General features: G+C 38.4%; 1 protein-coding gene across 1 annotated transcript in view; it reads right to left on the minus strand.

Moving 5' to 3' along the window:
• Positions 1-350: 350 nt before the first annotated feature.
• LOC134669913 (probable G-protein coupled receptor Mth-like 14) overlaps positions 351-16,228 on the minus strand; it is a 129,817-nt gene continuing 113,939 nt past the window's right edge. The window contains exons 2-12 of the mRNA XM_063527530.1: positions 12,518-12,741; positions 10,991-11,217; positions 8,536-8,721; positions 7,622-7,700; positions 7,012-7,193; positions 5,629-5,754; positions 3,627-3,774; positions 2,552-2,741; positions 2,408-2,491; positions 2,054-2,347; positions 351-489 (exon numbers count right to left, since the gene is read on the minus strand). Of these exons, the coding sequence (XP_063383600.1) occupies positions 385-489; positions 2,054-2,347; positions 2,408-2,491; positions 2,552-2,741; positions 3,627-3,774; positions 5,629-5,754; positions 7,012-7,193; positions 7,622-7,700; positions 8,536-8,721; positions 10,991-11,217; positions 12,518-12,741 (1,845 nt within the window). The 3' untranslated portion in view covers positions 351-384. The remainder of the gene's footprint in view (positions 490-2,053; positions 2,348-2,407; positions 2,492-2,551; positions 2,742-3,626; positions 3,775-5,628; positions 5,755-7,011; positions 7,194-7,621; positions 7,701-8,535; positions 8,722-10,990; positions 11,218-12,517; positions 12,742-16,228) is intronic.

Below are 16,228 nucleotides of genomic sequence, written 5' to 3' on the forward strand. Positions count from 1 at the left end.
GCTGTCAATCCATATTGATTTTGACGTAAGTGTATGGAAATCTGTTATTTCTAATCCCTTTCTGATCGCGGCATGATAATAGCATCATGCCGGATTACTAGTTGATGCGACAAACCGGTAAACCATACATTTTGATTCCAATAGCAGATGAATCTGTCAGCCAGTTGATACCATTCACTAGTTGAAATTATTTGACAAATACCGGTTACCAAGTTTAAGGCGGGCATATTTGGTAGCGATGCATGTCTCCCTTGTCTCCCATACCGATAAGTATATTTCCATCAATGCGATATGGACTACGAGTAGAGGCTGTCGCTTTTATTGGCGCGATAAATGACATGGTAAAGATTACCATTCCAGTTCTTAAACTAGTAGATACACATTTTACACGAAGTCTCTCCTGCCGGAGCCAACGCTGCACTTTGCACTGACCACAGACACTTCTGAACCGTCCCTTCTTCGTCGGCAGAACTGGCAGAACTTTGATAGCTGTGGACAAAAAAATGCTTTAATAAAATGGCTCACAAACTTTTTTAGTGTAACTTATGTGGATTTCCTGTGGACCTCACAAAAAATGGACTTTTTTTCCTAGTAAAGTCTAATTTTCGCACTTCGGCTATCTATCCTTATCGGCATTGTTGTAAAACCTTCTTCTGCAAAGTTGTATGATGTTGTTTAGAATATAGCTCCTATATTATAGTTAGAATTAAGTATACTGCGTCTCAGATGAATATTCATTAAGCATGTCTCGAACTAACCCAAGAAACACGCTGGATCTATCTTTATCTTAAAGCAACGAGTATGCTGAGGATCGAATGTGGAACATAAATTTAATAGTAACTGCCTATTAGTTGATAAGAGACAGGATTAAGTTTTATAACCATTTCTATCTATCCAGTCCTGTTATCATATGCGCTAAGATTTTAAATACGGGTGCTACTTAAACTGTACTTATAAATGCACGCAATCATTTTATATTAATATGTTAATACCAGTAATAAAAACCTAAGAATCAATAAAGAGTACCAAGCATCATAAAAAATTCTAAGAACTAAGAAACAATGTACACGTAGGTATTAAATTAATAGATACGGCCACGGACTCAATTGATGAACCACACAAAGTTCAAGTTAATGTAGTTGTTCAATAATTACGCTATGATATATGTTCGATATATAATGTAGTAAACCCTAGATGGATCAACAATTAAAGTCCACTGCGAAGTCATTGCCGTATTTTATAATCATTAATTCGACGTAATTGCAAAAGAACAAATGAAAATTACCATAAGAAGTTGATTATTGAAGTGTGATAAGCAATTATTAACAGAAGACGTCCTCACAATTTGAATGCTTATGTCATGCTTGATACTTACTTGTTTTTGCATTTGAATTCGGTGAACTGAGGTAAATATGGTTTATATTAACATAAGTGTTTTTGAATTGTTGTTAGGTGTGTAATTTAGAAATAGCACTAACAGATAAGTATAATTAGCCTAAGGGTATACCTGATTATATCTCTATCTATCTGAGTATATATATTATCTAGTTATCAGCCTATGTTAGAAATTAAATATTATTAGTTTAAATAATAGAATCAATTACCCTTCAACTCCTAGGGGTCTAAATTTGAAAGCCAATAAATAATATGTTATACTATGGACCACCCACACTAGCGTCTTTTGAGCGTCGGCATCTAGTCAGCGCCATGGAAAATGGCGTCGCTGCGCAGTTGCGCCAACATTGCGTCGAGCAGCCATAGAGACTGACTAAACGCCGACGCTCGGGAGACGCTAGTGTGGTGTGGCTCTATGATGTTCAATGCCTAGACGGCGACGCTCAAAAGACGCTAGCGTGGGGGGTTTTTAACGCCAACCTAGACCTAGGTAAAATGAAACGAGCAGAATACTTAGCAATTGCAATGAGACTAATTTAATCTTTTAAATGTCACAGACAATGACACATACACAGTTAACATATCAAGTATAACAGATGGCGCTAGTAGTTATCACTTAGATTATTTTAGATATAACTCTAGGTAGGACAAGGTGTACCTTCACGTAGGAGCGTACGGGCTGCTGCAGCACGAACATGGCAAAAATGACGACGCCCTGGAGAGCGTTGATGATGTCGAACACCGACCACACGGAGACGGAGCTGGACCCTGCGCCCGCCCACCAGGACACCACCTCCAGCACCCAGGAGAGACCCATGATGACGGAGAGATCTAACGCCAACCTAAACCTAGGTTGGGAAAGGTCTACCTTTACGTAGGAGCGTATAGGCTGTTGCAGCGCGAACATGGCAAATATGACGACGCCCTGGAGAGCGTTGATGATGTCGGTGTGCTATATGCGCCAATGTCAGAGATAGCACTATAAAATAAATGAATGATCTTCTCGTGATACCTTCACGTAGGAGCGCACAGGCTGCTGCAGCACGAACATGGCAAAAATGACGACGCCCTGGAGAGCATTGATGATGTCGGTGTGCTATATGCGCCAATGTCAGAGATAGCACTATAAAATAAATGAATAATCTTCTCGTGGTACCTTCACGTAGGAGCGCACAGGCTGCTGCAGCACGAACATGGCAAAAATGACGACGCCCTGGAGAGCGTTGATGATGTCGAACACCGACCACACGGAGACGGAGCTGGACCCTGCGCCCGCCCACCAGGACACCACCTCCAGCACCCAGGAGAGACCCATGATGACGGAGAGCAAGCAGCTCGTACGGAAGCTAGAAGGAGATAAAGATTTTAACAGTTCATATTAAGCGTGTGGTAGCCAAAATTGTTGGATCAACTCTTGGCTGTTAGAGCAGAAAAAATTGTTCTCGAAAATGCAAAAAGATCACAAAAACTCTGGTCTCAGTCCTCATTAGTAACAAGGCATATTGAGCAGTTAAAAATATTAAAAAAAAAACAGACATAACATTGTAGTTGTTTAAAAGTTCTCGGAGTTATTACACAAAAATGTGAAACGAGGTAAGGTTTTGCTGGCTATTTTATATTTGCGATAAAACTTTAACACATCCATTGTGAGACAAAAAAAGAACAACCGTAAAGATCTGCCAGTCTTCAGATAATTTGTCTACGGGATAACACTTAGGTAGACAATTTCATGATGTTCCAACCAACTTCGAGTCAACAACTGGCGAGAGGTCGCACAGAACCGAGAAAAGTGGCGCTGTCTTGTGTCGGAGACCAAGTCTCATTTTGAGTCGCTGAGTCAACAGAGTAGGGGCCCGATTCGGATTTTGAAATAGACATCTATTAGATATCTTTTAGACATCACCAAGATACGATAACGATATGTTTAAGATCTAACCTGTCAAATTTGACATTTGCGCGATTCTGGAGATACTCTTGAACGATTTCCTCAGGATATGACTTAGAGATCCAATTCACATCTAATAGATATCTTACGCTATCTAACGTAAAAGTGACATTGGTTGCCCGAATAGCGCTGCAAAAGAGAACTAGTTGATATCTAAACTATAACGTATCTAGAATGGATCTAGTACGTGTCATCTCTTGTGAATATCTTGAAGTTCGAATACGGCAGTAAGTAAGTTCCAATACTGATTTTATATTTACAAAACACTACATTGTAAAATACTTACATTTTTCTATACTTTTTTAACCGCTGCGTGAACCCGCCGCTATCTCTCGTGGGCGAGCGCTCTGAAACAGCCAGTGGCTGCCCTAACACCGTGCCCAGGCGCACCCAGTCGTCCGTCGTACTGAAGTCCGAATGGGCCAAGTCTAGTGCTAAACCAAGAAAGCATAATTTAGGGTAACATGCCATTTCTGACCGCAGCTGCACTACTAGTACGAACGCGTCGATGTTATTGTCAATTTCCATAGTAAAATGTATGTTAGTGCTACTGTCGTTGGAAATGGACTGTCACCATCAAGAACCAACACGGAACTTGATCTAATCCAGCAGCGGTATCATGGTCGCATTTTTATCACCTGTCATGCCATGCGTCACTTTCGCACTTACGTATTTGTTAGAACGTGACAGGCATGGTGACAAATGATAAAGAGCCAACCATCTTAATAAAAAAAATATTGAGTATGGCTGAAACTAATCCCTCAGTTGTTGAAAATCTGAGTACTTAATGGGCACAAAAAGTAAGAATTCCCTCATCACAAAACTTGCTGGTATTTTGCAACTAATTATACCTATTAATTATAAATTATACAATATTTAAAATGAAAAGTTGACTCAAGTGGGCTTTTAACAGCTTGTGTATAAAATTAGGCATGATTTTAAGCGTAACAATTTTATCCCTACAGGACCAAGTGCCAATGATAGCATTATACATTCGTAAGTGCATTTTGATGTGTATAATACAACGTGTCCCAAAATTCAACGATAAGCTGGCACCAGAAGATGGACCTGCTCATGACTACTCGAGGAAATATAATTTAAAAAATTGAAAAAAAAAAATTAAATTGTAGACATATAATTGGAAGGAATTGTAGGGCTGTCGATTTTTATTTTTTCTTGTAATTCTATGATAAATTGAGATATTTTTTTTTTTCCTCGAGTAGTCATGAGCAGGTCCATCTTCTGGTGTCAGCTTATCGTTGAATTTTGGGTCACGTGGTATACGTGGGCCATACTGAAAGTTTGTGGATTCTGATATATGAGACGACTTATGTTTTCTAAGTGACCAGTCCAGGAATTATAAGTATGACCTAAGTATATCATATTTGTCCCATCTTCGCTTTGTAAAAAGAGATACTAATATGAAATTACCACATCGTTAAAGAGGGTGAGATGTTCAAAATGATCTGCGCATTATCCCTGAACAATAAATATGTGCTGCCTGTAATAATATAATTACGATCGACATCTAAATATTTAGGTACTTACCATGCGCAATCGAACATAAACTGTTGTTGTGAGTTACTAGAAAACGAGTGATATTTTGAAATGCAGTTCAAGCGCAAATATTTATTTGAAATTTGTTTACCATTAACTCCTATAATTTTGAGGTTTCCGGAAATGCCAATACCGAAAATGATAAGTAAATAAAATTATTAGTGATTATTACCACGAACGGCGAAAAATCTATGTTTACTTTTCGACGTTATCGTGTTGTGTAATGTTTCAAACAAAGTGATAAGTAATCGCTATTTTCACAATTTTACACAATAATGCCATTAGGGAAATCCCACGGCAAATGTTTTCTGTGTTAGTCATTCTGAAATGAAGACATGACTCTTTTATTAGTACTTTCGTAAAAAATGATGTGAATAAAAATAATAAGTATTACCAGAGATATATATAACTCCGTATAAGATAAATAAAGTCTAAGAAAAAAACGTGCCTGGGAAATCAAGAAAAAGTCATTCTCGAATAGATAGCGCACACACCTTTGGCCTATTCTCGGCTAGATGGCGTTGACGACACCGTTTGATATTTAACAATTTTAACACATATCAGTGAAAGTACATGGGTCGGTATGGAATTTATTTTAAGTTTTAATCGTGTGTCGATAGATGGCAGTAAATGTACCGTGACCACAAAATTTACTTTGGCAATAGCCCTCTATACTATCTATTCTCTTTAGTATTACTGACTAGTATAACTGAATAATTATGAGAACTTACGCGTAATATCCTTCAGTTTGTCATAGTGTTTGGCGAACGCGCGCGACGTGCACACGAAGATGACGAGGTTGCTGAGCAAGATGGCCGCCACGGGCCCGTAGAAGTAGGGTAGGGCTGCTTGGTCCGCTGCAAACAAATTGTAAGGTTACACCACAAGTGTAAAAAGTAACAGTGGACCGACGCCTTTGTTTGCGTAAATGCCGACACCGTACAAGAAGACTAGAGTTGTCACAGACTTTTTCACACCAATACAAACATACCAAACATTTCAAAGACACGCTAGCCCCGTAAGTAGGTAAGGTTTACTCCGGTAATTCCGAATGTCGAAAACTGTCGGATAATTCCGAAAAGAGACTTTTATTATGATGGAATTAAGGGTGATTTTTATCTGAATTTCGGAATTATCCGACATTCGGTATTACCCGAATACACGTACCAAGCTACTAACAATGGCGATGTATGCAGCTCGGGTGCGCGCGTAAATAAATGACATTATTTAGATAAGGCCAGATATTTACGGGATTTTTTTACAGACAGACTTTTTTTACTGAAACTCGAAAATCGCAAAATAAAATGGTCTGTCTTGTCTCATAAAAAAATCCTGAGCAAATCTGTGAAAATGTAGAATTATTTCGATAGCAAAAGTTTATCTCGCGAAGTTTAAATAATTCCAAACCCTTATATTATATACGATCCAATAAAAAATTCATTAGTGCGATGTAGAAATCGCTGCTCCCGGTACAGCGCCATCTAATGTGTAATTTGGTAAACCGTTTTATATGAAGGAATTCCTTACTTTAAAACCAGCAGCCCTTAACCCCGAAGTTAGGCTTGAGATAAGTGCTGGGCACGGCCGGCGACAGCTCCATACTGATGGTGACCACCAATAAGATCACCGTTAGAACCATCACGTACAGCATATATTAAACAACCAATCACCAAAAATGACAATAATTTAAAAATAATTCCAAACCCTTATATACGATCTCAAAAAAATTCATTAGCGCGATGTAGAAATCGCTGCTCCCGGTATAGCGCCATCTAACGAGTAATTTGGTAAATTTATATGAAAGAAGTCCTTACTTTTGAACCAGCAGCCCTTAACCCCGAAGTTAGGCTTGAGATAAGTGCTGGGCACGGCCGGCGACAGCTCCATACTGATGGTGACCACCAATAAGATCACCGGTAGACCATCACGTAGACACAGTACCGCATATATTAATCAACCAGTCACCAAAAATGCCAATACTTTAAAATCATTCCAAACCCTTATATACGATCCCAATAAAAATTTCATTAGCGCGATGTAGAAATTTTCGCTCCCGTTACAGCGCCATCTAACGTGTAATTTGGTAAACCGTTTTATATGAAAGTATTCCTTACTTTTGAACCAGCAGCCCTTAACCCCGAAGTTAGGCTTGAGATAAGTGCTGGGCACGGCCGGCGACAGCTCCATACTGATGGTGACCACCAATAAGATCACTGGTAGCACCACCGCGTACGCGCAGTACCACGCGAAGCGGCGACGCATGCTTCTTCTGCTTAAAGAGGAGTTTAGGTATCGCCTGAAAGAGATCGCCATTTTAAAATGCAATTTTTTTATAGTATTTTATGCAACCGTTGTTTAAGAGAGGTCACAAAAGGCGAGTGGCGTGAGTAACAATTTGAGGCAAAGCCGAAAATTGTTAATAAAGACGCCGCGAATATTTTTTGACTCAGTTAAACAACGTTGCATACAATACTTTTACTACGACAAATCACTTACTTTGAAATAAAATTGTAAATTTAACAAATATTTTAAATCAAGAAGTAGCAACAATGGAGGGTACGGGCGGGAAAAGAATGAATGAATGGATAAAATTTAAAAAAATTGTCTATGGTTCACTTATTAGTCAGAGATGACATTTAAAATAAGGTTGGCAACACTGTATTTCATTCAATATTTTTTAAGTGGTCATCAAGTATCGTATAATGATATAATTAAATAACTTACCTAACATTTAGAAAAATATCGAAGCTCATAACGTTCAACCAGAAAAAACAGGAGACGAACGAAAACTGGATGAGGTACGCTGTAACAAACAAATAATATTACCATATAACAATGTTGAACATTTGTTACACATGTCGATTAAAATTTCATATTGTGTAAAGAATTCTTTTGATGTTTTGCATGTTTGCGAGAAGGGATTGCGTTTGGGTGTTCTGGAACAACTGGAAATAATTAGGTACAACAATAGGGGCATGATTCTTAACGAACAATTGAATGTTGCGTCATCGCCGTTATTACGAATTTTTCCATCTCACTCACACTTGCACAGTAGGGGGAGTGGTCAAGGTATAAATATGGCCGACCATTCTGGACACGTCATTCCGTTGCCGGACGTCAGACCGTCAACAGCTTGTTATATTTATTTGCGTATTTATTTTTGCGGTGGGAGGGTGGGAAAATTAATTGCATGCAAAAAATACGCAAGTAAGTATAACGGGTTAGCACTGATTGACTAGCACGTTATTTTTTTACGCGGATTAGCAAAGTAATATTTTGGTTTTAATTACTATAGGTAATATTTATTATTTATGGCCCGCCAACTACGTGGTAGCTAGACAGAAGAAAGATAATGCCAAACATTTAGAATGGCATGCCAGAGCGTTGCTATTCGTGTAACAACTCAGTAATGATATTCTATATCCTCCTAAGGCCCAGCCATACAAATAAAAATCCAGAATTTGCCACTGAAATTTAAACCTTTAGTGCAGGGAATAGAGTTCATTTTGGTTTGTTTGAAAATTTAACGAAACAAAACAAATGCGACTGTGTTCCAATTGAATATGATTTAAATTTCATCGAACTGAATAAGTACTATAGGTAAGGCCGTGGGCCTTAGCAGGGTATTTAGTATTTACCCATGATAGTACAGGCTAAGGCAGGAAATGCATGGCCCGCCAGTTGCGTAGCCGCCAGACAGGAGAAGGCTATTGCCAGACATGTAGAATGGCATGCCAGAGCCTTGCCATGCGTGTCTCGCAGCTCTGTGATGAATGTGTACACGCACGCCGTTGCCAGCAGAAATGGCACGGAGATTAGTAAACCTGTGAATAAATCGGGGGTTATTGCAAAAAAGGTTAACATCAAAATAACCATTGTACAGTCACCTGCAATAATATGTTACACAACAAAGCCCGCAAAAATATCTGACACGATCTTATTTGTAGAGCCATAAGAGCGTGTCACATATTTTTGCTGACTTCGAACAGTAACATATTATTGCAGGTGACTGTACCATATTTTAAGCAAATAATAGTTATTTGTTTTACAAGGGGGCAAAGTTGTTGTTTAACCGCTCGTGCTAATATTGATACCCGAGCAAGCGAAAGATTCCAAAATTGAACCACGAGCGTAGCGAGGGGTTCGAAAGATGGAATCTTGAGCGTTGCGAGGGTTTCAAAGCACGAGGGTTAAACAAAATTAGCCCCCGAGTAAATCACAAAATTTTTCACCACACCAACCCGAAGCAACTATTAAATGTAAAATATCAAACAAAATCAAGCCAAATCAATATCAAATTAATGTTATTAAATATTTATCATCCAAAATCATCATTTAAAAGTCAATTCTACCAGCAAACATAAGAAAACAACTCAAAAATTGCATTTGAATACTTTGCCTCACATGTGAATAAAATGCAACTTTGCTATCAGTTTTTGAAGTGCAAAGTAAGCCTTTCCTAGCTGTTGTGGTGAAAAGAATATTCTGATTCTATTTCTAAGCAGCAATTATTTATTATCAAAGTAGATATAGCCGCAGCTGCTTTGCCCGCGTACGTTTCGCACTCTAGTAGGTTGTTTTTTCTTTCGTCTTTTCTAAAACTTACTTTAATCAACAACATAAACAAATAATACCTTATAACTACAATAGCCTTTTTATTATTATCTTTATTCATCATTTCTCTTAGGCTAGGGTTTTTATAATATGAATATAAAAGTAAAATATAAAAACACTTACAAAACAATAAAAAAATTATTATTATTATGAATGGGCTTACTCATGGCCACAGACTTGAAACCTGATGGCCTTAACTTGAAAAACGTGTTTTTCATCTTCAAGTGATTGTTTCCCTCTCCCCTCATTTTTGTGTATCGATTTAACAGTATTTTTAGAACAATTTTGGCTTTCAGCTTATGCTCGTACTACCGTTCGGTGATCTTACATACTTTATTATTAACTTTAACGGGACTCACAGGAAAAACGCTCTTATTTGCAATAGCGAATCTTGTGAAATTACGAGTATCTACACAGGCATTATCATCCTACAAGTGAAAATTTCCCTGCGGCATATACCACGCAAGAATGTCAGTCACGTGGGCGGCCTTGGCCTTTAATATGAAATTTGTGTAGGTACAGTCAGCAGCAGAAGTTGCTAAGCGGCGAGGTGTTCAAAATTACATTGACGCGCTCTTATTCTCTTTACAATAAAGTCGCGTCAAGAGCATTTTGAACACCTCGCTTGCTTAGCAACTATTGCTACTGACTGTACCTAATTACACGTATGTGCGTGAGCCGCTATAAAGGTCGATCTTCGTTTTAATAGGGCAAATCTATCTATTGTCGGCTCCCACTTGTAGGTAAGTACTTGACGTAATTACAAAGCAAAGGCGATAACAAGTCAGCGACAGTTACTATTTTTTTAAACTGTAAGTATGTAGAGTAACACCAAGAAAAGTCTGCAGCGGATTTGATAGCCCACACAGTGCACGTGTTATTTTAAACGTCAAACTTCTATGAAATTATGGCGTAGAAATAACACTGACACTGCGTGGGCTATCAAATTTTTCTTGGTCCGACTCTAATTAGCTTTCAAGTCTAACCCTGAACAGAAATCAAACTTCACTGTAATGCTTTCAAAAGGCACTCCACGTGGAAAGATACTTCATTCATGTAAAACTTAAAGAAACTTTCTTACTTTCTGCTCGTTAAAAGTATGAATTTGATAAATATTCAACCCCCAACTTTCGAATTTCTAGTTGAACTTCAGACTGACGAAGACGTCTCGAGATTTTTTAGTTTTAGAGTTTTTTTACTTCGAGAGTTTTAGCTCAATAGTGTTGTTTAAAGTGTGATATTATGTCATTAACTAAAGGGAAAGTGGGCAGCTAATGAAGAATTTATCTTCCAACGCGTTTAACCATTCTTTAGTCAACACCCAGCATTCCACCGTGGCTATTTGTAAAATCCAGCTATCACTTTACCAAAAGCAATTACCGAACAATTTCATGCTCTTAAAATCACATCGAGTACACTAATAACACGGGCGCAATCATGATTGGAAACAATTTAAAACAAGTGAAACCCCCAACTTACCCACTGCATAAAGTATGAGTGTAGTAGAAGTCTTCGCCGTTTCCACAGGCTGAGAGAAACACACCAAAGGTAACGTGACCCCCGCGGGATTAGACTCATTGTAAAAGGTCTCCATGCAGAAGTCTTTGGTGCTGAGTAAGGGTGGCTTGCTGAATGGGACGAAGAGGGAACCGTTGACGAGAAGGTAGAACTCGTCTTCGCTGATTTTATCTGGTTCCAGTTTGTATCTGTAAAGGAAATTAAAATGAGATCCTGAATACATAGTTGTTCATAGACACTGGCTTATCTTCAAAGGTCCAAGTTTTTATTGTGTATAAGAATCAGGTTACATTGCAGGTCGAATCTCAAAACGTTTTATAATTCAGTAAATACTTTTGGAAATAATCGCCCCGAAAGTCATAAATATTGTGTCCATTTTCGCTAATAGGTACATTGCTCCTGATTATTAGACCTGAAGGAGATCTGTTATAGCTTTCAAATATTTGAAGTTACTTTTATCTTCAGCGATGGTATGCTGAAGTGTTTGATGGTTGGAGGTGGGTACCTAGCTTATGACCATTTGCAACCCAAGGGGTACAATAAGTGTATCAGCGCTATTTAAATGGCAAAATTATAAGAATATCACAGTAAATATGTCACAGTTTTAACAAAACTGCTTTTACAAAACATTATCAGTTTTCCTTAACCATAATGAGCAGCAAATTAAAAGCTGAATTTGAGTATGACCATGTATGACCCTTATTATAGCATAAATCGTCTAAATATGGCGTTTTTATTGCCTTACTTCCTATATCTGATATATAACTGCGTTCGTTAGCTAATAATGTTGCCATCGGGATATTTGGAAGTTTTCCCTCTTGGGATCGAATCATGTATGCGAAGAAAAGTTTTGGGAAGTTCGTGGAGCAATGCATTACGTAATGTAATAAGGGTATTGATACGGATACTTACATGCCTACAGTTTGACAGATTATGATGTGAATGTTCGGAGGGGAAGTAAATGTTAACAGTTTACTCGTATCATAAAATAAACATGAGACTTAGGAACAACACGAGAACTAAGTGATAAATAGTCAATAAATAAATCAAAATTGCGTCAAACTCTTAGATTGGTTAGATAAATAGATATCTTAAGAATAACTTTTGTACGAAAAAGGTAAGGCAAGTCATATTCTGAAAATTTAAACTAAAAGCTGACTTTACTAAAAGAACGTCATGCTCTACACGCTTTTGACATTGGAGATGTCACCATATATTTGATGGAAGCATTGGGTGTTCTCTACCTCTAACCGCGTCTGGTTGGAGCCCTAGGGGCCACCCCACGTCGGCCTCAGGCCTCAGCGTCGGCGTCTAGTCAACTCTATGGCTGCTTCTCGACGCAACGTTGACGCAACAGCGCAGCGACGCCATTTTCCATAACACTGACGTGACGGCGGCGGTCGAAAGAGGCTAGTGTAGGATGACCCTATCGATGGAGCCATTACCCAAAGATTGATAAAGCCAAAAGCCACGAAATTTAAACTATACCTGTCGTAGGCGCAGGGGTTTCCCACGATGGTCTCAAACACGTTGCTGTCATAGCTCCAGATGTGAGACTCGTTGGCCTTGTGAAAGACAGGCTGGAAGGTCAGGCTGCTCCGCGCGCAGACTGACCGCGCCGCCCCATCCTGCATTGTGAACGTGAGGTTCTGACCGCTGTCGCAGCATTTTGGCACGACTGGCAGCTGTTTTTTGATTTCTTCGTCTTGGTCCTGTGGAAGAAAATGTTGGTGAGATTTTGGGAGTTAATTAAATGTAAATTGGTAAGGTAAGTTGTTCAAAAGTTGTTTAAGTGGAAGCTGTTTTGGTTAGATGTGGGAAAAAAACCACATAGACAATATTATAATACCCAAAACTTGTTATCATTACTTAATACACCTACATAAATATTACAAAGTTTGTAATATGTGACGTTCCACGGTAAAAGGTACCTTATGGCGGCTGGCACTTACGTCACATAGCGCCGCATTAATATTGGAGCGGCGTTAATAATAGCGTAAGCGCCAACCGCCATAAGGTACCTTTACCCATGGGACGTCACATATTTGCTTTGTCCGACTTGGTGTGACTACATACTCGTAGGTATAACTATTCACATGCAGACACCATCCCTACTAAGTACTACCTCTATAAATGCGAAAGTAACTCTTTCTGTCTGTTACCCCTTCATGATGAGTAAACCGCTAAACCGATTGAAATTAAATTTAGTACCTATGGAGATTGAGGCCCAAGGAGCCACTTAGGATAGATTTTCTCAATCATCATCATTCCACGCAGACGAAGTCGCGGGCAGAAGCTATACCAACGCCACCAAGCCAGTAATTTAAACGTCACCAAGGGCTCGTCAGGTATTAGATAAAATATTAGAATGAGTCACGATACATGTTTATGATAAAGATAGCATACTATCATATTTATTCAGTCCCACCCAGCTTTATTGGTGATGCATGTAAAAAATATGACATGCAAAATTAGGTCACCATTTACGTGACAAGGACAGTCAATTAGGGACGTCTTTTAAACAATGATAAATCACACAAATCATCCTGAAGGCCAATTCTGTTTTAACAATTTGACATGGTTTTACAATTTGATACGACCTTGATCAGCGAACCGTGAGCACCAAGTGCTAAATAGATGGAAACAATCGGGAGTAGCCTAATAAGGAAGCATTTCGCTTGCACTAATTGTTGCGCGTGAGATTCCCGATGACACGACAAGATCACAAAACCATATCAAATTGCAAAATGCAAACTTTGAAAACTGTAAAAATAATAGTTAAAACTAGAGATTTTTACTTTTTGCGCTTTTATCTTGTATACTAAAATTTTGCATGCATTCTATTCTAGGTATTTCTGAAACCCACATTATACCTATCAATGTGGTTCAGTGGAGGGGGGACGGACTAAAGAACAGCGCTGCGCGGTTATGTTGTAATGAAATTACTGACGCAGCTTATGCTAAACCTATTCCTTTTGTCACACATGCTAATTGTTAATGTTATTATTATATTAATTGTAACTTGTACTATTTTTTGTGTAGCAATAAATGGTTTCTTATTCCTCTTCTTCTTCAATTTAAGAGGTAGCCTCTTGTCGGTGGAGTATTTTCCATTTCTCCCTCTCGTAAGCCATATCTTTGACCTCTTGATACGACACGACACCAGCTTTTTCTTTTATTTGGTCTACATAGCTACGTCTTGGTCTGCCCCTGCCTCTCTTTCCTTTTATCTTCTATGATGGTTTTAAAGTTGTCGTGCTGTAACAAATGTCCAATCATTTTTCCCCGTCTGTTGTTGATGGTGTTCAATGTCATCCTCTTCTCTTTCACTCTTCGTAATACCTCTTCATTCTTATTCCTTTATTATTCTTATTGTTATCAAATCGTTGAAACAGAAACGGCCTCCTTCTCAGAATTCAGCTCGAGTGTTCCTCTTGAACTTTGGCGTTCATAAAGAAATTGAACCGACGCAATATATTTAAATTGGTCACGTAAATAAGAGGACGTGCCTCGGTAAAGCTTGGCTACCTGGACGCTATTTAAACGTTTTTTGTTATGAAATAATTTGAATAGCCTAATTATTATGGGGAATGAATATTAAACTTCATCATTACTGACTAAAATACTGAGTAAAGGTCTCGGAAGTCCTGTCGGAAGGATGTGGGTGGCGTAAGACCGGTCATCGTGGCACTCTTTAGGGGAGGCCTAAGTCCAGCAGTGGACGTCCTCTGGCTGATATACGGGGTATTCTAGTAAGCATCTAACTGCTCGTATTTCATAGAGAATTAGGGTAACATTCCATTTCTGACCGCAGCTGCACTACTGGTACTGAACGCGTCGGTATTATTGTCAATTTCCATAGTGAAATGAACAATAGTGCAGCTGTCGTTGAATTTAGAATTTATTCACCTAGCCTCTCCTCAGGCTCACCTACTTCTTTGAAAAACTACAACAGTACATATTGTCGACATGGAAAACACTCATCTTTACGAATGTGGTAAATTTTGTAATTTAATGCACAAATCTTTGTTATGATAATGTTTAATCAAAAAGATAAAACCACGTTGCTACTGAGTACTAATGATTAGACTATAATGATAAAACTATTAATGATATTTTGCATAACACTGATAATGAATTATCACCGTGTTTGTTCACTTGAATAAAAAATATCAATATAGCCGGTTAAACAAGTTGGTCAGTAGAAAAAGGCTCGAAATTCAAATTTTCTATGGAATGATAACCCATCGCGCCTACAGTTTTTAAAGCAGCTCTTTTCTACTATACTGACGGAAATTGCCTGACAGAGTATATTATTCATTTTTTAACTAAATAAAACAGTAATTTCTCAAGCTCTCTCTCTAATACTTACCTTATCGCTATAACACGAACTTACGAGTATCTAAACGCATATCTCTTTCAAGCAAAATTTCAGGTTAGCGCTCGCTCTCCTAATGTTGATTTCGTACCTTGAGCGCGCATTGAAGATAAGACGTAATTTACTACACACATGCCGATATCAGATAGTGGACTTGATGGATAAATCTGAGGCGAGGAAGAATTTCTGGCGTATTCTAATCGCTTTCGAAGAATAGATGAGTCGAATATACTAATACTCAGGCAAAACGTTAGAACTTAGATTACAAAGAACAGTGGCAAGAATGAGAATGCGTTTTGCTACAAAAATGCTGACAGACTGTATTTTATTTATGAAATGTATACGTTCCTAGAATTAAACTTGGTTTTTGGATTTAATGTATACGTTTCTAGAAAAATACTTGGTTTTTGGATATTTTCGGGTAATGTATGATTTCAAGCTAATATGGTCATTTACACTTACCCATGTAGGTACTTTTTGAGTGGGTTTATGAGCTTCAAAAGTGCATACCCACTTAATGAATGAATTCCATTTATAAAATGGGTAAGTATGTTCTTTTGCAGCTTACTATAGTTTATTGTGCTTTTATACTGGTTATTCTAAATACTCGCCTACTCGGGCAATATTAGGTACTGGAAGCCGCAGACAAACCGGATCGTATAAAAGCAGCGAGCGCAGCGAAGTGTGGTGCACGGGCGGAATTCATCTATCACCTTTTTCGATTACAGCCAACGAATGCGTGGATAGACGTACCAACCAACTATAAAGAATGTGGTGGTATGCGCATAAAATTGTAGATCAGGAAGAAACAATTAAGGATC

This window comes from Cydia fagiglandana, chromosome 13, assembly GCF_963556715.1.
Source record: "Cydia fagiglandana chromosome 13, ilCydFagi1.1, whole genome shotgun sequence".
NCBI lineage: Eukaryota > Metazoa > Arthropoda > Insecta > Lepidoptera > Tortricidae > Cydia > Cydia fagiglandana.